The following is a 22545-nucleotide window of genomic DNA, read 5'->3' on the forward strand; positions in this document are numbered from 1 at the left end:
AATACATAAAACTCTTACACTACAATATAAAACAACACATATACAAAATAAACTGCTTCAGTTTAACATTGTCGGGGCGGCTAGGCCACCATCCTTTCACTGCTCTTTTAAAACGCCTAATCGTGACAATTGGGACAATTTGTGCCAGACGGTAGCTGGTTCCATTGTATAGCTGCTGAATACTGAAAGGTATTTTTCCCCAGCCTCACTCCTAATCCTACAGGGGACAATATCCGCCCCACTTGCTCTGGTGGCATAGCCACGAGTCTCCCTGACGAGTTTAAAATAACCCTTTAAATACTTTGGAACGGAACTGTTCATTATTTTATGGGTAATACTCAGCTTCAAAGGATTCATTCTGTCTTCAACTGACAACCAGTTTAGTTCTATGAACTGGGAGCGGCCCACATGGGTACGGTAGAGAGCTGTCCTAGCCTAGCTTAGCACAAATCAATGGAAGCGGATATGGACCTCTCCCGGAGTTTTAAGCTAGGCTAGTGGTCTGTATCTGCTTCCATTCATTTGTGCTAAGCTAGGATAGGACAGCTCTCTACTGAACGCACAGAGAGGAAACTGCTGCCTATATATATCTTCTTGTGTGGCTCTGGAGAAGATGATGAGCTCCCATAATGTCGGCGTGTTCCTTTAACATGATAACAGTTAACTGTATAATAATACTTGACAGCTGCTTTATAGTTCATATCGTGGTTGATAAATTGTGATTATTACTGAGGAATAACATCAGTGTCCCTTCCCTCCCAGTTCTCCTGCAGCGTGTCTAACCTCAGTGTCCCTTCCTTCCCTCTCAGTTCTCCTTGCAGCGTGTCTAACCTCAGTGTCCCTTCCCTCCCAGTTCTCCTGCAGTGTGTCTAACCTCAGTGTCCCTTCCTTCCCTCTCAGTTCTCCTGCAGCGTGTCTAACCTCAGTGTCCCTTCCCTCCCAGTTCTCCTGCAGTGTGTTTAACCTCAGTGTCCCTTCCCTCCCAGTTCTCCTGCAGTGTGTCTAACCTCAGTGTCCCTTCCTTCCCTCTCAGTTCTCCTGCAGTGTGTCTAACATCAGTGTCCCTTCCCTCCCAGTTCTCCTGCAGTGTCTCCACGTTCAGCGGTAACTCCACGTTCAGCCACACGAGGTCCGCGCTGAAGGAGAGCGAGAGCTTCTACGCTGGAATTAAGGTAAAAACACAGTATAGTTTGACCCAGGGCTGACCTCGATTAGTCGAATAGTCGACTAATATCAATCAAAAGGAGCCGTAGTCGACTGCCAACCTCTTAGTCGAATGCAAAGAAAAGATATTTATTATTATTATTATTATCTTTTTTATATAAATCATTCTTTCTAAAAGCAAAGAGGCCTAGAAGCGTGGCTAACGCTAATGGCGCGCATAGCAGCGAGGCTAGCTGCCTAAGAAAACGGGCACAGAGGCACTGAAAGAGGATTTCACCCATCTACAAATATCAAGATGTATCCATCAGTGGACCAATTGCATGCTTTTGCAGAGAACAAGAAGCCTTCAGTCGCCTTCTTCACACATTAAGTACCCCCACAGTCCAAATGGAATGATCCCCCCCAACATTTTTTACATTTAAAATAGAAAAATATTGAAATTTCGGCCAATCAAAGTCGACTATACAAATACTTAGTCGGGGACAGACCTCTGCTTTGTTTTGTAACGTAGATATGATTTGTAAACTGTACATCAAAGATAGCTACAGTAAAAACACAACTCGTTATGTGTTGTTCCTACGCCATAGAAGTTCCATTTTTCTTTGTGGACAACACTGTTCTCGAAGGGGAACGTCGCCTCTTTTAAAGGGGCACTTCACCACAAAACAATTCAGATTTACTTTGCACATAATCTCACACACGCTCAAAATTGCGAGGTAGCAGTTCCCTATGAGACATGGCATTGCTATTTTTCATCTACATCCTTTCATTGAGCTGTGATTTAACACGACACAAGGATTACATGTCCCAGGTGACATCACTGGTGGCCATATTCAAACAAATTTACTCTCAATAACTGTCTAACTAAATGAAGAGTACAGTTTTTGGACGTGTGATATTATGTGCAAAATATAGTTTTTTTAAGAATGTGTTCTTCCTGTGCCGCAGGACAGTTCAGTCAGTGTTCTTCCTGTGCCCCAGGACAGTTCAGTCAGTATGTTCTTCCTGTGCCCCAGGACAGTTCAGTCAGTATGTTCTTCCTGTGCCCCAGGACAGTTCAGTCAGTATGTTCTTCCTGTGCCCCAGGACAGTTCAGTCAGTGTTCTTCCTGTGCCCCAGGACAGTTCAGTCAGTATGTTCTTCCTGTGCCTCAGGACAGTTCAGTCAGTATGTTCTTCCTGTGCCCCAGGACAGTTCAGTCAGTGTTCTTCCTGTGCCCCAGGACAGTTCAGTCAGTATGTTCTTCCTGTGCCTCAGGACAGTTCAGTCAGTATGTTCTTCCTGTGCCACAGGACAGTTCAGTCAGTATGTTCTTCCTGTGCGCCAGGACAGTTCAGTCAGTATGTTCTTCCTGTGCCCCAGGACAGTTCAGTCAGTATGTTGTTCCTGTGTCCCAGGACAGTTCAGTCAGTATGTTCTTCCTGTGTCCCAGGACAGTTCAGTCAGTATGTTCTTCCTGTGCCCCAGGACAGTTCAGTCAGTATGTTCTTCCTGTGCCCCAGGACAGTTCAGTCAGTATGTTCTTCCTGTGCCGCAGGACAGTTCAGTCAGTATGTTGTTCCTCTGTCCCAGGACAGTTCAGTCAGTATGTTGTACCTGTGTCCCAGGACAGTTCAGTCAGTATGTTCTTCCTGTGCCCCAGGACAGTTCAGTCAGTATATGCTTCCTGTGTCCCAGGACAGTTCAGTCAGTATGTTCTTCCTGTGCCCCAGGACAGTTCAGTCAGTATGTTCTTCCTGTGCCCCAGGACAGTTCAGTCAGTATGTTCTTCCTGTGCCCCAGGACAGTTCAGTCAGTATGTTCTTCCTGAGGACAGTTCAGTCAGTATGTTCTTCCTGTGCCCCAGGACAGTTCAGTCAGTATGTGTTAACATGCACCACTTTAATATGTGTGAACATGCACCACTTTAATATGTGTGAACATGCACCACTTTTTCCTAAAACTAGAAATTGGTGAGAAAAACCCTCAAATGTGTTAATTTCTCCTTAAGATAAGATAAGATGGGGCGCTCCAGTAGCACACACCACATAGCGCGCTGAGTCGCGAAGCGGTCGTCCCGGGTTCGCTTCCCACACCCGGTGGCGTGTATACTTTCCGCAACGGAGTTCGGTTTCCGGGTTCCTCTGATTGGCCGCGACCCCCACGTGACCCGCCCCCCTATCCACCGCTGCCGCTGCCGCGCGCCATGGACTTGACTTTCACTTTCAATTTGACGCTCGCTTCCTGAGACTTACGCTTTGCTCGCTGCTGTTTAATAATATTGTCGCTTTTCACATCGCGTGCTCTTGTGCAGTCATCTAGTTAAAGACAGTAGAGGTTGGCGTCAATGTAAGTTAGTGTTGTGTTCATTCATAGTTAAAGACAGTAGAGGTTGGCGTCAGTGTAAGTTAGTGTTGTGTTCATTCATAGTTAAAGACAGTAGAGGTTGGCGTCACGGTCAGTGTAAGTTAGTGTTGTGTTCATTCATAGTTAAAGACAGTAGAGGTTGAGTATGTTTTTTTTTTTAACAGATGTTTTTTATTTTCCCTTTTTTTACATGAAACAAGATAAACAATACAGTAACAGTAATAATCAACAATGAATCACAGGACAATAACAGAAATAATAATAACAATAATGACAGTCCAGTAATTAAATCAGAATGAAACAAACAACACACTGCAGCACCCACTCTCCACACTTTAGATCACCTAAACACACTTTATATTTATTGGTAAAGGATTTGCACTACAACTCGTACACCTTACTGTAAATTGTACCTAAATTGTACCTCATCCCATTTCAGCTTTGCACTATATAGTATTGTATATTAGTACATTGCATAGTATATTGTATATTGTATGGTAACTCAGTTACTTCTATTCTGCATCGAACATTGTACATATGTCTATACTGAACACTGTGACCTCTATTTTTACTTCTATTTTACATGCTATACTATTTGATTTCATACTTATCTTGTCTAGCACAGTCTCTGGAGCGTAACAGTAAGAAGCATTTTGTATCAATGTATGCCTTTCAAATGTTAAATGATAAATGATTAAATGATACACACTGAAATCTACGCTCTCTCATCCTACTTTCCACAACTCCTATACTTCCTGAGTAACGCGCCCAACACTGCTTAATGGTTGTTTAAATATTTTACATGTTTTGATGTGGTGCATAAGCAGCATATTAAGATGACTGCGTTTCTTGAACAGCTGATAACTGCATAAGCAGCACATTAAGATGAGTTACCAACAGCGCGTTTCTTGACAGCAGAGTGGCGCGTTTCGCGACTCAGGAAGCGCGCTCTGCGCTGCAACACAGCGGCGAGCGGCAGCGATAAGGGGGGCGGGTCACATGGGGGTCGTGGCCAATCAGAGGAACCCGGAAACCGAACTCCGTTGCGGAAAGTATACACGCCACCCGGTGACCATTTGCCGCATGTCTTCCCTACTTCTCCCCCCGTTCTCTCTCTCCTCTATCGGTCCTGTGTGGCCAGAAAAAGCTGTAAAAATGCTAAAAAAAATTATAAAAAAAAAGATAAGATATTCTCCTTGATGTAAAATCTAGGGCATCTGGGAAGAACGGGAAGAATTATGTATGACTCCTGACTGAGTTGTGATTGGAGGATCAGGAAAAGGGGGCGGGCTCTGAGATAGGTCCAGTCATGCTGTGTTCAGGAAGTCAGTCTCCCACTCACAGTCGAAGGAGCAGCTCCGGCTGTCTGGCTGTTTAATGACACCATGAAGACTTGGCTCTTAGCTTGCGTTTGTGTTAAAGGAACACGGCAACATTTGGGGAAATTAGCTTACCGTCTTCTCCAGAGAGAGACGAGAAGATAGATACCAGTTTCCTCTCTGTGCGTTCAGTAGAAAGCTATCTGGCTGCACGTTAGCCTAGCTTAGCACAATGAATGGAAGCGGACAGTGCCGGTTAGCTTTCGGGAGAGGTGTTAGTTGGACAATGCCTAAGCTAACCGGCACTGTCCGCTTCCATTCATTGTGCTAAGCTAGGCTAACGTGCAGCCAGATAGCTTTCTACTGAACGCACAGAGAGGAAACTGGTATCTATCTTCTTGTCTCTCTCTGGAGAAGACGGTAAGCTAATTTCCCAAAATCTTGGCATGTTCCTTTAATGACATCATGAAGACTTGGCTCTTAGCTTTCGTTTGTGTTAACAAATCTAGATTGAACGGCCCATGGCCGTGGGAACTGGGGGAATCGAGCAAGATGAATTGGTGATCTCTGTAAAAAAAAAAATCAATCAATAATCTTTTGCCCTGTCTTTCCTTTAGTTTTCTCCAGAGGCGCTGCACATAGCAGAGGATGGCAAGGAGCACACAGTGACCATTCACAGCACAGTACCTATCCCGTGCTACGGCCAAGAGCACCGCCACCCGTGTGGCGTCCCGCTCGCTCTGAGCATCCACGACCCAGGTCAGATCATAATCTATATACAGCCTCAACACAGGTCACACCATGTATAATCTATATACAGCCTCACAACACAGATCACACCATGTATAATCTATATACAGCCTCACAACACAGATCACACCATGTATAATCTATATGCAGCCTCACAACACTGATCACACCATGTATAATCTATATACAGCCTCACAACACAGATCACACCATGTATAATCTATATACAGCCTCACAACACAGATCACACCATGTATAATCTATATACAGCCTCACAACACAGGGCACACCATGTATAATCTATATACAGCCTCACAACACAGATCACACCATGTATAATCTATATACAGCCTCACAACACAGGGCACACCATGTATAATCTATATACAGCCTCACAACACAGGTAAGACCATTGATTGATTGATTGATTGATTGATTGATTGATTGATTGATTGATTGATTGATTGATTGATTGATTGATTGATTGATTGATTGATTGAAACTGTTATTAACAGATTGCAGAATGGGTACAATACAGTACAGCTCAATACAAACAACTGCTAAGAGGATGCAGACCAGAAAAATACTTTCCTTTTGTTTACATCAGGGTCCTCCATTTTCAATTCATCAGGAATTGAACCATGTAGAAACTATATACAGTATAGTTATAGCCTTACAACACAGGTCAGACCACACAGAAACAAAAATGTATATACAGCCTCAAGATGGAAAGATAGAGTTGGCTCAATTAGCTTTAAATTCAATTAGTTTGAAATGTAAATAGCATTTGCAGTTCATTTCCTATTCAGAATTTGTTTTATTTTCCATTTTCTTTGCACACGCACAGCAACACAACAAACAAAGTCAAGCAAGCGCGACACCCAAAACCCAAAACAGCAATCTACAACATCAATCACAGGCCAATACAATGACGTACTATTTACAGTACATGTTGTACTGTTGTGCCACGTGTAACGTTACATAATGCTTTCTCAAGGAGCGTAAACAACCCAATGTACAATTTATTTACTTATGATGAAACATCATTCTTGATTTGTTTTTAATGGGTTGGATATTATAAACCTTTTAGGGTGAGCGATCTTTTTTTCTGCATTTGAATGTTGGAAGATTTCCACCCACAGTATGACGAGAAGCCACAACACAATCTCAAGATACTCTTCCTCCCCGGAATAAACACGTCGCTCTCCTCCTCTTGAGCAGTTCAAACACCGGCTGCTTTTCCCGCTTTGATGTCTAGAAAACATCAACGCATCAAAGTTTGTGTACAGCGACACACGTCCACGTCTCACGGGGGAGACAGCTGTCAGGTGTCCCTTTTAAGCCTAAGCCTGAAACAGTCCACCTGGGTATTATATATATATATATAATATATTATGTAGTTGTTATTGCTGTGTAATTTTTAGAATGTGGTGTGAGTAAGTGCTTTTCACCCTTTTTTCAGAACGACTTCAGCTTTCAAGGTCTGCTATTGTTTGAACTTACTGTATGTTTTGAGTGTGTATCAAACTGTTATTAGACAAGAAAAACTAAAATCCGGAATGGGATTTTCACAGTTTTTTTGTGAAGTAGACACCGCAATTGACCATCAATTTAGCTTATCACGTGCACATTTTGAACTTGGAACGATTATGCAACTGCAATAAAGTGTGTGAACCCGGCCTTTTAGATTCTGCTTCTTAGGCTCCTTTTTACTCACTTTTTTCTAGGCGGAATTTTGACCTTGGTGGTTGACCTTGAAGCAGGTAGAACTCTACTTGTGTTTACTTCCTGAATAACTCCCACAGTTTTTGGATTACCGTAATTAGATGTGAAGAAAGCTCAGCTCCTTGGCTTTCCTTGGCTTTTTTCAATAGCGCAAATACTCAACGAGTTACGGTACAGAGAAGCAGCAGTGGTAAATAGGCTTAAAAGAGTTTTAAACAGGACCTCCATGTTCTGTCCTGCCTCCAGACGGCTTGGGCCAGGACGCCCCGAACGTGGCCCTCTCCGCATGCCAGGTGCAGCTCCAGCCGGCACCCTGCGACCACCACGGCTGCGGCCGCGCCACCGTCCTGCTCACCGGCGTCACCGACTTCGTCCGCGACGGGAACCGGCCCAGTCTGCTCAGCGTCCTGCCCGGCGCCAACGCCCCGCGGCTCTGGAGGAGCTACGTGCCCGCCCCCCTAAAGGTGAGGGAGGAGCTACAGGAGAGGGAGGAGCTACGTGCCCGCCCCCCTAAAGGTGAGGGAGGAGCTACAGGAGAGGGAGGGGCTAAATGTGAAGGAGGACCTAAATGAGAGGGAGGAGCTAACGGTGAGGGAGGAGCTAACAGTGATGGACAGGCTAAATGAGAGGGAGGAGCTAACTGTGAGGGAGGAGCTAAATGTGAGGGAGGAGCTAAATGTGAGGGAGGGGCTAACGGTGAGGGAGGAGCTAACGGTGAGGGAGGAGCTAATGGTGAGGGAGGAGCTAAATGAGAGGGAGGAGCTAAAGGTGAGGGAGGAGCTAACTGTGAGGGAGGAGCTAAATGTGAGAGAGGAGCTAACTGAGGGAGGAGCTAACTGTGAGGGAGGAGCTAAATGTGAGGGAGGAGCTAACTGTGAGGGAGGAGCTAACTGTGAGGGAGGAGCTACGGCTCACGATTTCGTTAACCTTTATGTAACCAGGTTAGACCCATTGACACCTGGCCGAGCAGTACAGCAGATTCATACAGTACACACACACACACACACACACACACACACACACACACACACACACACACACACACACACATACACACACACATTCACACATACACACACACATACACACACATGCACGGCACGCACACACACACACACACACACTCACACGCACACATTACAAGCAGATCAGCTCAAAAGTGCTTGACAGTAAAAAGAGCAGGGAAGCCATGTGAGCCTATTATCAATTAAAACAATTACAAACATCAACAGAGTCCATTTATATAGCTTTCACCATTACATTCATTAAGAACTTGTGAACAATGTGAACACTCGGATTGACCAATTGACCAAGGAGACACAGGAGCTGAGAAGCAGCCTGCAATTCGCCCAGAAGGACATTGAGGATCTAACAAAGAAAAATGAGAAAATTAAGTCAGAGAGTACTACTGCTTGTGCTGAAACCAAAACAATGCAGGAGACCTTGACAAAGATGACTGAGAAAGCGGACTACTTGGAGGGTCAAACAAGAAAGAATAACCTTGTTGTGGATGGCATTCCTGAGACCCAGAGTGAAAGCTGGAAGGAGACTGAGGACAAAGTCAGGTGTGTGATCGATGAGAAACTTCACCTGGACAGTAGTCAGATTGTGATTGAACGCGCACATAGGACTGGCAATCAATCTGGATATTCTGGAAAGAGACCTAGGCCTATTGTGATCAAATTCCTCAGATACAAAGATAAAATGGCTATTCTGGGAAAGGCTAAGGATCTGAAAGGCACCAACATCTATGTGAATGAGGACTACACTGAAGCTGTCAGGCACAAACGTAGGGAACTCATTCCAGCCATGAAAGCTGCCAGAGAACGAGGCGACATAGCCTACATCCGACATGACAAGCTTATTGTCCATCCCCCTTCCCAAAGGCTAGGAGCAGGAGATAGAGACTAGCTCTCTGGTTTCCTTAACTTCAGCTCATTACAGACTGTGTGATGATATGCATCTTCTTCCCTTATCAAATGGTCTTGTTATGGCCCATTTGAATGTCTGCAGTATCAGAAATAAGGTACATGAACTTAACTATCTGATTGCAGAAAACACCATTCATATTTTGGCCATATCGGAGACCCATCTAGATGCTACTGTTTTTGACACGGAGGTGGCCATTGATGGCTATAATATATTTAGAAGGGACAGGAATAAACATGGGGGTGGCATAGCATTATATATCAGAAATCACTTTCCGACAACACTCTGCTCTGAGTTCATGTCAGATAGTTTAGAATCTCTGTGGGTCAAAGTGCATCTTCCTCATCTAAAGCCGGTGCTGATCGGCTGCTGCTATAGACCTCCCGGGTCTGATGTGCAATACCTTAATGACTTATGTGTGTTAATTGACAGAGTTACAGATGTGAATAGTGATATTTTTTTACTTGGGGATATGAACATAGACTGGTTTGCGAATCAATGTCCAATGAAACAAAGGATTGTATCATTAATCGATGCTTGTAATCTGTCTCAGATGATCTCTCAACCAACCAGAGTCTTCACTAACAGTGCTGGCCATACTTCTGCCACTTGCATAGACCATATTTACACAAATATTCCTGAATGCTGCATTAAACCGGTTTCTCGATCTGTGGGCTTTAGTGACCATAATATTACCAGGAAAACTAAAATTCCTAAATGCAAGGTCAATATAATACATAAAAGGATGTTCAAGAAATTCATTCCTGACAGTTTTTTGGCAGATGTTGGTGATATTGACTGGGCTGATGTGTATACTGCTGAGGAGCCTGAGGCCTCCTTAAATATCTTTATGGAACGCTTCATGAAGATTGTTGATAAGCATGCCCCTATGAGAAAGTGTATTGTAAAGGTTAGACCAGCTCCATGGCTGAATGAGACTCTAAAGAGCCTCATGAAGGAAAGAGATGAAGCCAAATCTACATTAGTAATGTCTGGATTAGTGGAGGACAGATTAATGTACTGTCAACTGAGAAACCAGGTTACAAAACTGAATAGATCAATGAAAAAAGAATATTACATGCAAAGAATAAATTCTGTAAAGCAAGATAGTAAAGAGCTCTGGAAAACCCTTAATGAAATAATGGGGAGAAGGACAACTGGTGGGGTTTCCTTTGTGGAATCAGAAGGCACGTTTCTGACAAAACCATCTGATATAGCAAATTATTTTAATGATTTCTTCATAAATAAGGTCTATGCACTAAGGCAGAAGATGGACAATACTGATTATGATTATCTAAAGCTCATAAAAAATAATGTGATGTTAGACAAAAGTTGCACTTTTAAGTTTAATTGTGTAGATGAGCGGGAAGTAAGGAAGATGTTGAAGTCCCTTCCTGAACATAGCTCAGTAGGTACTGACATGCTAGATAGTAAGGTACTTGGTCTGGCAGCTGACTATGTTTATGGTCCGATATGTCATATATTAAATGCATGCTTAATGAAAGGTGTTTATCCCACTGTCTGGAAAGATGGTAAAATTATTCCCTTACCTAAAGATGGCAGACTAGCATTCACTGGGAAGAACAGTAGACCTATCGCTATTCTCCCAGTTCTCAGTAAACTGATGGAGAGAATAGTCCACTCACAAATACAGGATTACTTTGACTGTAATGGCTTGAACACAAGTTTTCAACATGCTTACAAACCTAATCATTCCACTTGTTCTGCCCTGACAGTAATGACAGATGACTGGCTCAAGGAAATTGATAACTCAAAGATGACTGGTGCAGTATTACTTGATTTTAGTGCTGCATTCGATGTCATAGACCATGATCTGCTCATCGGTAAACTAGAATGCTATGGGTTTTGTCCAACAGCCATCATATTTATGAAGAGTTATCTCACAAGTAGGACACAAAGGGTTTATTACACTGGCAGCTGGTCTCACTCTAAGGTCTTAGACTGCGGGGTCCTGCAAGGGAGCTGCCTAGGACCACTCCTATACGCCATCTTCACAAACGACTTACCATCAGTTCTGTGTAAAGCAACTGTACAAATGTATGCTGATGATTCCACATTGTACTATGCTGCAAAAACTGTCAGTGAACTGGACAATGTTTTATCAGCTGAGTTAAATATGGTGTTTGATTGGATAAAACGGAATAAGTTGATACTAAACATCTCAAAAACCAAATCAATTATCTTGGGTTCGAGTCACCTAGATTATTGTGCACCAGTATGGTCCTCTGCATCCAAAGGTCAACTAAAGAAATTGCAAACTGCCCAGAACAGAGCTGCAAGGTTAGTTTTACATTGTTCCATGAGAACAAACACCATCACTATGCACCGGCAACTCTCATGGTTAACGGTAGAGAATAGGCTGGTTTTCAACACAGTTACATTTTTCAGGAACACTGTCTTTTCGTCTCAACCTGTTTTCTTATACAAACAAATTGTCAGATGCAGTCAGGTTCATTCTTATTTTACTAGGTCAGCTGATGATGGACAGATTATGTTACCACGTCCAAAATCAAATGCTTTAAAGAGGACTGTTGTTTATCGTGCCATCAATCATTGGAATAACTGCCCACTGAACATAAGTAAATTGAATAGTAAAGTGTCTTTCAAATACCACCTGAGAATGCACTACTTAAATATGTGAGCAAAATATTCTGATGTTGATAATGATGTCTACAATGTTTTACTGTTTTTAGATTATCATTGTTAATTGTGATTGTCATATGTATCTCATGTTGTTATGTTTTGTGTTTTCTGTTGTCTTTCTATGTGGACCCCAGGAAGACTAGCTCGCCACTTAGGTGACAGCTAATAGGGATCCTTTTAAACAATAAACAACAACAATAAGAGTGACTAGATCCTGGAGTTTAAGTGCATTAAGAGTCACTAGATCCTGTAGTTTAACTTCATTAAGAGTGACTAGATCCTGGAGTTTAAGTGCATTAAGAGTGACTAGATCCTGGAGTTTAAGTTCATTAAGAGTGACTAGATCCTGGAGTTTAAGTTCATTAAGAGTGACTAGATCCTGGAGTTTAAGTTCATTAAGAGTGACTAGATCCTGGCGTTTAAGTTCATTAAGAGTGACTAGATCCTGGAGTTTAAGTTCATTAAGAGTGACTAGATCCTGGAGTTTAAGTTCATTAAGAGTCACTAGATCCTGGAGTTTAAGTTCATTAAGAGTGACTAGATCTGTAGTTTAGATTCATTAAGAGTGACTAGATCCTGTAGTTTAAGTTCATTAAGAGTGACTAGATCTGTAGTTTAGATTCATTAAGAGTGACTAGATCCTGGAGTTTAAGTTCATTAAGAGTGACTAGATCCTGGAGTTTAAGTTCATTAAGAGTGACTAGATCCTGGAGTTTAACTTCATTAAGAGTGACTAGATCCTGGAGTTTAAGTTCATTAAGAGTGACTAGATCCTGGAGTTTAAGTTCATTAAGAGTGACTAGATCCTGGAGTTTAAGTGCATTAAGAGTGACTAGATCCTGTAGTTTAACTTCATTAAGAGTGACTAGATCTGTAGTTTAGATTCATTAAGAGTGACTAGATCCTGGAGTTTAAGTTCATTAAGAGTGACTAGGTCCTGGAGTTTAAGTTCATTAAGAGTGACTAGATCCTGGAGTTTAACTTCATTAAGAGTGACTAGATCCTGGAGTTTAAGTTCATTAAGAGTGACTAGATCCTGGAGTTTAAGTTCATTAAGAGTGACTCGATCCTGGAGTTTAAGTTCATTAAGAGTGACTCGATCCTGGAGTTTAAGTTCATTAAGAGTGACTAGATCTGTAGTTTAGATTCATTAAGAGTGACTAGATCCTGTAGTTTAAGTTCATTATGAGTGACTAGATCTGTAGTTTAGATTCATTAAGAGTGACTAGATCCTGGAGTTTAAGTTCATTAAGAGTGACTAGATCCTGGAGTTTAAGTTCATTAAGAGTGACTCGATCCTGGAGTTTAAGTTCATTAAGAGTGACTAGATCCTGGCGTTTAAGTTCATTAAGAGTGACTAGATCTGTAGTTTAGATTCATTAAGAGTGACTAGATCCTGGAGTTTAAGTTCATTAAGAGTGACTAGGTCCTGGAGTTTAAGTTCATTAAGAGTGACTAGATCTTGGAGTTTAACTTCATTAAGAGTGACTAGATCCTGGAGTTTAAGTTCATTAAGAGTGACTAGATCCTGGAGTTTAAGTTCATTAAGAGTGACTCGATCCTGGAGTTTAAGTTCATTAAGAGTGACTCGATCCTGGAGTTTAAGTTCATTAAGAGTGACTAGATCTGTAGTTTAGATTCATTAAGAGTGACTAGATCCTGTAGTTTAAGTTCATTATGAGTGACTAGATCTGTAGTTTAGATTCATTAAGAGTGACTAGATCCTGGAGTTTAAGTTCATTAAGAGTGACTAGATCCTGGAGTTTAAGTTCATTAAGAGTGACTAGATCCTGGAGTTTAACTTCATTAAGAGTGACTAGATCCTGGAGTTTAAGTTCATTAAGAGTGACTAGATCCTGGAGTTTAAGTTCATTAAGAGTGACTCGATCCTGGAGTTTAAGTTCATTAAGAGTGACTAGATCCTGGAGTTTAAGTTCATTAAGAGTGACTCGATCCTGGAGTTTAAGTTCATTAAGAGTGACTAGATCCTGGAGTTTAAGTTCATTATGAGTGACTAGATCTGTAGTTTAGATTCATTAAGAGTGACTAGATCTGTAGTTTAGATTCATTAAGAGTGACTAGATCCTGGAGTTTAAGTTCATTAAGAGTGACTAGATCCTGGAGTTTAAGTTCATTAAGAGTGACTAGATCCTGGAGTTTAACTTCATTAAGAGTGACTAGATCCTGGAGTTTAAGTTCATTAAGAGTGACTAGATCCTGGAGTTTAAGTTCATTAAGAGTGACTAGATCCTGGAGTTTAAGTGCATTAAGAGTGACTAGATCCTGTAGTTTAACTTCATTAAGAGTGACTAGATCTGTAGTTTAGATTCATTAAGAGTGACTAGATCCTGGAGTTTAAGTTCATTAAGAGTGACTAGGTCCTGGAGTTTAAGTTCATTAAGAGTGACTAGATCCTGGAGTTTAACTTCATTAAGAGTGACTAGATCCTGGAGTTTAAGTTCATTAAGAGTGACTAGATCCTGGAGTTTAAGTTCATTAAGAGTGACTCGATCCTGGAGTTTAAGTTCATTAAGAGTGACTCGATCCTGGAGTTTAAGTTCATTAAGAGTGACTAGATCTGTAGTTTAGATTCATTAAGAGTGACTAGATCCTGTAGTTTAAGTTCATTATGAGTGACTAGATCTGTAGTTTAGATTCATTAAGAGTGACTAGATCCTGGAGTTTAAGTTCATTAAGAGTGACTAGATCCTGGAGTTTAAGTTCATTAAGAGTGACTAGATCCTGGAGTTTAACTTCATTAAGAGTGACTAGATCCTGGAGTTTAAGTTCATTAAGAGTGACTAGATCCTGGAGTTTAAGTTCATTAAGAGTGACTCGATCCTGGAGTTTAAGTTCATTAAGAGTGACTAGATCCTGGCGTTTAAGTTCATTAAGAGTGACTAGATCTGTAGTTTAGATTCATTAAGAGTGACTAGATCCTGGAGTTTAAGTTCATTAAGAGTGACTAGATCCTGGAGTTTAAGTTCATTAAGAGTGACTAGATCCTGGAGTTTAAGTTCATTAAGAGTGACTCGATCCTGGAGTTTAAGTTCATTAAGAGTGACTCGATCCTGGAGTTTAAGTTCATTAAGAGTGACTAGATCTGTAGTTTAGATTCATTAAGAGTGACTAGATCCTGTAGTTTAAGTTCATTATGAGTGACTAGATCTGTAGTTTAGATTCATTAAGAGTGACTAGATCCTGGAGTTTAAGTTCATTAAGAGTGACTAGATCCTGGAGTTTAAGTTCATTAAGAGTGACTAGATCCTGGAGTTTAACTTCATTAAGAGTGACTAGATCCTGGAGTTTAAGTTCATTAAGAGTGACTAGATCCTGGAGTTTAAGTTCATTAAGAGTGACTCGATCCTGGAGTTTAAGTTCATTAAGAGTGACTAGATCCTGGAGTTTAAGTTCATTAAGAGTGACTAGATCCTGGAGTTTAAGTTCATTAAGAGTGACTCGATCCTGGAGTTTAAGTTCATTAAGAGTGACTCGATCCTGGAGTTCATTTTGCAGATGGTGCAGAAAACATAAAGGCCTTCTTTCCTAATTCAGTCCGAACTCTAGGAACAGGTCATTCCTAGGTCATAAGTATCGTGTCCTGAGACCGTAACCCGCCCTGTTCTCTGGTTAGCAAGACAGATAAATAACAGGGGAGTCTATACCCAGAATGCCTTCATAGACAGGCCAATTCACTTTGGAATACAATATACAGTGATCAGTGAGGGCTCTACAGTTTGTAACAAACTTTAAAGCGCCATGATATACAGTATCCAACATATGGAGACAATTCATTAGCAGACCACCATAGTCAAGGACTGGCAAGAACATCCATTCTTTCTTCATCTAACTTCAATAGAAAAACATGGGGGAAAACTTGGCTAAAAGGCAAATTTTTTACTGAAGTTGAATCAATAGTTTTACAAACTGTGGTATAGACCTGTTCGCTGTTTACAAACATACCGTGTTCGAGCCAATCAGCAATACCAACTGAGTCATGTGACTAAGTCGCCTCGGACCTGCGCGAGCTGCTGCGCTAAAATAATACAACGGAGCTCTATGGAGAAACCATGGCACTCCCCTGACTAAAAGTTGTTTCAAACAAAAACGGCTGGATGTCATTTTGCCAAATCAGCATGGCTCTTTCACCTTTTACATATCTAGCTTTGGCGTGGATTGATTGTTTAGTTCACTAGCATGGCTAACAAATGCAAATATATTGTAGTCTGCCCCGTTGTTCTGACCAGGATTACGTTCCTTTCTGCTTTGGGTCTGCGCTCGCATATTTGTCAAGACGTCGTCGGCGAACAGGTCTATTTGCAAGACATCATAGCACTCCCCAGCAAACGTTACACCATGAGGTCCGTTAGCCGGCTATTAGCCGCTGGGCCGGGGAATCCTGACAATGGGTTAAAAAAGGTGTCAAAATGAAGTTTTTTTTCTTTCTTTTTTGTTTAGACCAATGTTATTTCGATAAGATATTCCTTTATTGATCCCCTTGTGGAAATTCAGGCATCATAGCAGCATGGGGGAGGGGGGAGGGGAGGTACAGGTAGTAGGAGACATGGAGAAGTAAAAATTTAAATAGGCAATAGGCAACTATATAATTAACTCTGGACATGCGCATATGGGGGCAGTGTAAAAAGGTCAAAGTGCAAGATGAGGGCATTCTAAGTTATATTTGCCCTACAATAAATATAGTTACAATATATATATAATCTAATAACTAATATCTAATCTAATATATATAATCAACAAATGCTAACAATGCTAAAATGCTAGGTAAGAATACAACAACAGCATCTCAAAGGTTTCTAGGAAAGTCTTCCCTGTGTCAGAATTTACATTTGGGTTGAATTAATGGCCAATTCCTGTCACAAAAATGTCAGTTGGCCCGGACTCCTTTTGGCCCGCCTGCATTCGGCCCGATTCTTGCTGGGTCAAGGGTCAAGGCACAGAGAAAACATGACACATTTCAACCACAGGGGGTCTTTCCTCGGGGCTGTGCGAAAAAAGGTTCTGTGCAAAAACAGTTTACGGTGAAGCAGAGCAGTCCACTCAACCTCGACTGCGATAGAATGTACACAGATGATTAGGTTTGAAAACATTGTCCATCTGAATACTGAGGAACGGACTTTTAAACTCCTTCCTGAAGTATTCCCTCTAGATTCGGTTACTCTAGATACCGCTGTGCAGATTCGGAAACTCTAAATGTTACATATTACAGCTCACTTCAGCCTAAGAAGCCAGGAAAGTGTCCATTAGTTCATGCTGTCACCAGCAATTGGCTTATATAACAACATAAGCCTCCCAGACATGGTGTCTCTCAGCGCTCTCTGTCATCGAGGAGTCCCTGTCTGTGTTTAGCAGATCTGTGAGACATCAAAGGCCGGGTTCGGGGGAAGCCGCGCTAACCTTTGTTCTCCATGCACCCCCAACCCCAACCCCGCCCCCCGCCCCTCCCTCCAGGTCATGGTCCAGGATGTTCCCTCCTCCAGCTGCTACTCGCTGACTGATCCACATATCATTACCCTGGACGGCAGGTAACGGCTTCATCGGGGGGGGGGGGGGTTCCTTGCTGTGTTTATTGGCCCCTTAGTTTTGGAGTCTATTGTTTACTCAAGGCTAGCAGGCTATTTACCTACCTACTCCTCGTGGACAGCTGTCAAGTTCTTCAAGGTTTTGTCTTAAAGGAACATGCCAACTTTTTGGGAAATTTGCTTATTTGCCATCTACCCTGGAGTTAGACGAGCAGATACATACCCTGTTCTTCTCTGTGCATGCATTAGGCTTAGTGAACAGCCGCGCCGTTAGCAGCCTAGCTTAGCGTCATTCACTGGAAGTAGGTGTGCCAGTGTAGCCTAGTTCCCAACAGTCACGAAATACTCTCCAACCACAACGTGGTAAAATACACAGGTCACAACATGTTTACAGGAAAGTTTTGGGAGTTGTATTTGGAGTGTATTTCATGACTGTAAGAAAAATAAATAAAGGTTACAAGTGAAAGGATTCATTCCGGAATGCACATGTTCCTAATATTTCAAATGAGTTCATCCTCAAAAATGCAAATGTGTTGAGTAATAAGACTAACAAAATGTGTGGAGCCATACAATGTTCAGTTCTGACACCTTAATGAGGTGCATATTCTAGTATTGCTAACAGACTTGAACCAGAACATCTAATTTGGGTTTAAGAGCTCTCACACAAACATGTCACGGGCCTAGTCAGGGTCAGAGTCCCATTCATTGCGTGGAGCATTCCCAGATTTTGGGTGACGTCACAAAACTCTCAATATTTAACATGTGTCCTCTGGGATTTAGCAGCAATGCTGGCTTGTTGTTACAGTATTAGACCTAGGGCTGGGCAATTAATCGGAAAAAAATCGCGATCTCGATTCATAGACATATGCAATCTCATTTCAAAATTATGACGATCTTTTTTTTTTTACTTTTTACTTTTTTTAAATGATGATGATTCTGACTTGAGTTATTTTGTATGTTACAAGAGACTTTTAAGTTTAAGTCAAGCACTTTCATGTTATGTTTAAGTTTAAGTCAAGCACTTTGATATATGTTATGTTTAAGTTTAAGTCAAGCACTTTCATATATGTTATGTAAGTCAAGCACTTTCATATATGTTATGTTTAAGTTTAAGTCAAGCACTTTGATATATTATGTTGTCTGTTTAAGAAAGAGTGCAATAAATGATTTTATTGAAAAAATACCACAGGAACCTTATCTCTGTGTTCCACCAGGCGTTATGAGAACCACAGGAACCTTATCTCTGTGTTCCACCAGGCGTTATGAGAACCACCACACAGGAACCTTATCTCTGTGTTCCACCAGGCGTTATGAGAACCACCACAGGAACCGTATCTCTGTGTTCCACCAGGCGTTATGAGAACCACCACACAGGAACCTTATCTCTGTGTTCCACCAGGCGTTATGAGAACCACAGGAACCTTATCTCTGTGTTCCACCAGGCGTTATGAGAACCACAGGAACCTTATCTCTGTGTTCCACCAGACGTTATGAGAACCACCACAGGAACCTTATCTCTGTGTTCCACCAGGCGTTATGAGAACCACCACAGGAACCTTATCTCTGTGTTCCACCAGGCGTTATGAGAACCACCACAGGAACCTTATCTCTGTCTTCCACTAGGGATTGGCGTGAGACGTGAGTAATCGATTACTCATAGCTATGAGAAAAATCGATCTTAAATTATAAAAGAAATGTATGAAAAAAAATATACATTATTTTTATAATTTTTTTACATATTTGTTTCACATTTATGTGTAAGATTATAACTGTTTGTTGGTTTCCTTAAACATATATGTGAATGAACAAAATTAAATAAGTTTTTTATTTTTTTTTATTGAAAAATATATAAAAAAAGATTAAATCCTTTATGAGTAATACATGATCACTCGAGTATAGCATGCAATCAATCGATCTGGATTTGTCTTAAAAATGCCCATCCCTATATTCCACCAGGCGTTATGAGAACCACCACAGGAACCTTATCTCTGTGTTCCACCAGGCGTTATGAGAACCACCACAGGAACCTTATCTCTGTGTTCCACCAGGCGTTATGAGAACCACCACACGGGAACCTTCGTCCTGTACCGCAGCCTGGCCCGGGACTTCGAGGTGCACTCGCGCCAGTGGGACTGCGGCAGCCGGCACTACGCCGTGGCGTGTAACTGCGGCGTGGCGGTCCGGGAGGGGAACGAGGTGGTCGTCTTCGACATGTGCCAGGGTCAGCTGCAGGAGACGAGGCCCAGGCTCACCCTGAAGAACCTGGGAGCCGACGGCAAGGGCGGCGGAGTCCGGGTGCTGGAATCCCACCAGGGAAAGAAAGTTACCGTGGGTATCCATTCCGTTTGTCGAAGTCAGTAGTTGTTATGCAGACCTGACGATGTGATTTCATCTGGCCTTGGGGGGCGTGTACCTTTTCAGCTATAGACCTGTTTTCTGTATACGTCAGACTCAGTGTGCGCGCGCATCACTGCAGCAGAAAGGAACGTAATCCTGGTCAGAACAACGGGGCAGACTACAATATTATTTGCATTTGTTAGCCATGCTAGCGATCTAAACAATCAATCCATGCCAAAGCTAGATAATGTAAAAGGTGAAAGACTCACACTCACAGCCATGCTGATGTGGCAAAATTACATCCAGACGTTTTCATTTGAAACTACTTTTAGTCAAGGGAGTGTTATGGTTTCTCCATAGAGCCCCGTCGTATTATTTTGGCACAGCAGCTCGCGCAGGTCTGGGGTAACTTAGTCACGTGACTCAGTTAGTATTGCTGATTGGCTCGAACACGGTATGTTTGTAAACAGCGAACAGGTCTATAGGTCTGTGATTTGCTTGAGGAGACGTGTTAATTGGCTGCTGGATGTGACTCTCCTTTTGTAGTTGATCTTTCCCTCCGGGGCCTTTGTTAGGGCCGATGTCAGTGATTGGGGGATGAGTCTGTCCGTCAGGGCTCCCAGTGCGGACTACGGCAGCACGCGGGGCCTCTGCGGCACCTTCGACCGCAACAGCCGCAACGACTTCCATGGGGCGGAGGACCGCGTCTACAGCCGAGACGACCTGGAGAGCTTCATAGAAGACTGGAGGTCAGTCAGTGATGCTGAAGGGCGTCGAATATTCAGAGTGAAGAATGGTGTCTTCATCCAGCTGTCTGGCTAGGGTTAGGGTTAAACTAGGGTTAGGGTTAAACTAGGGTTAGGGTTAAACTAGGGTTAGGGTTAAACTAGGGTTAGGGTTAGGGTTAAACTAGGGTTAGGGTTAAACTAGGGTTAGGGTTAAACTAGGGTTAGGGTTAGGGTTAAACTAGGGTTAGGGTAAGGGTTAGGGTTAAACTAGGGTTAGGGTTAGGGTTTTTCAAGTCCTGGGAGTGTGTTCAAAGCAATTATTTTGTTCAGGTATAGAACATACTCAGTCACTACCCTAGTATACATTCCCCCCCCCCCCCCCCCCCCTTCTGTTTGCTGAGTAAAATGTTGTTATTGGAAAAGCTTATGTGATGGTTTATTTGTCACAGATGTTTTGTCTTTCCCTGCATGTGTTAGGATAGCTCCTGGGGAGAGTTTGTTTGACAAGACCCCACCTGGGACGAAGCAGGAGATCAGGAGATCTTTCTGCCGATGCCGAAAAACGTACTCGCCACGCCACCACCACCACGCCGGCGGCGGCACGGAGAACCTGTACAACAACAAACTCTCCGATCACTCCGACTGTGTCTCCCATGACGATGTGGATTACATGTCCGTGTTCCCCTCTATGGACACCACGCTGGAGCACGCCAAGAGCTCCAGGGAGGAGCAAAGTATCCTGGATATGTCGGCCGCCTTCAACAGCCCATCTCACCCTCTGGACAGGCAGACCTCCCAGGTGTTCTGGGAGCACGAGCGGCACGGAGGCGGCGCAGAGGACGAACTTGGCGGTGAGTTCAGGCAGGACCTCCTCCTCTCCGTCGACCGCCGTCCGAAGAGACAGACCCCGTACGAGTTCCAGCCCATCTTCACCGCCCAGAGCCTGAGCCAGATCGACCTGGAGAGCTTCGCCTACTTCTTTCCAGAGGACCACCTGTCGGAGCCCCGGCCGGACGCGCAGCCCCGGTGGCCCACGCCCAGCGGCCTGACCTCGGCCAAGGCCCTGGAGGTGTGCCAGGCCGCCCTGGCCAACTCCACCGTGGGCACGGTGTGCCGCGGTCTGCTCGGACGGCGTCTGGACGAAGCCGTGGACCTGTGCATCCTGGACCTTCAGCTCAAGGACGACCTGGCCTGGGAGGAGGCTCTGTTGCCGTACCTGGAGAACGAGTGCGAGAGGAGGCTGCTGGAGAACCGGACGCAACGGTCCCTGGAGCTGGCGAGCGGGAGTTCCGGGGAGGTGGCGACGGCCTTGCGTTGCCCTAACTTCTGCAATGGGAACGGACACTGCACCGAGTGGGGCTGCCAGTGCTACCCCACCCACAGCTTCCACGACTGCAGTCTGGCGATCAGTGAGTACCACGAGACTCTGTTCTCACGATGATGAAGGTCTCGTTCTCAATGGATATATAGCAAGGGCTTCGTTTGTGAAGCAATTACTGCAGTACTCAGATGACTTATCATTGAGAAAACCTGTCGATTAAATAGTACATTTTACTTTCCTTGAGTCAAATTATGACCTACGAGAGCTATAGAATGCATTAGTCATATGGTACTCTGTGTACTCTGAGGGTTAAAGCAGGACATTGCTAAAAATAAATAAAAAGAGCATACTTGCTCCGTGAAACTACTCCGGGTAAGTAAATGTAAAAAAAATATTATAATACAACATCCAGTTTTGGGTGAAGAAGGGAATGGAGTGCAATTGGCCAATGAGCTGGTTGTATTAAAAGGACAATGGGTCTCATTCTCCAACGGACATAACAAAAAAAATTGCTCTTTTTGGCCATTTAAGACATCTTAGGGCCGATGTTGTGATTCCCCAACCCTCCCTACTAACACAACAGTAAATATAAGGTTTAAATAAATATAACACATTGTCATATTTATTTAAATGATGATTTATTAATTCCAAGGAGGCCTGTAGAGTCTCTCCTGTGATAGGCCAGCCAGTTAATCAGTCTCTCCTGTGATAGGCCAGTAGAA

The 22545-nt window shown here is 43.0% G+C and overlaps 1 protein-coding gene across 1 annotated transcript in view; it reads left to right on the top strand.

The window, feature by feature from the left end:
• Nucleotides 1–22545, top strand: part of LOC311236995 (von Willebrand factor D and EGF domain-containing protein-like) — a gene marked incomplete at its 3' end in the record, with an annotated part of 171117 nt that overhangs the window by 26382 nt on the left and 122190 nt on the right. Inside the window, 7 exon segments of the mRNA XM_084324804.1 lie at nucleotides 1077–1172; nucleotides 5447–5588; nucleotides 7551–7768; nucleotides 17367–17440; nucleotides 19486–19765; nucleotides 20321–20523; nucleotides 20980–21911. Coding sequence (XP_084180930.1) covers nucleotides 1077–1172; nucleotides 5447–5588; nucleotides 7551–7768; nucleotides 17367–17440; nucleotides 19486–19765; nucleotides 20321–20523; nucleotides 20980–21911 — 1945 coding nt within the window.

This window comes from Notolepis coatsorum, assembly GCF_963971535.1.
Source record: "Notolepis coatsorum genome assembly, chromosome: 1".
NCBI lineage: Eukaryota > Metazoa > Chordata > Actinopteri > Aulopiformes > Paralepididae > Notolepis > Notolepis coatsorum.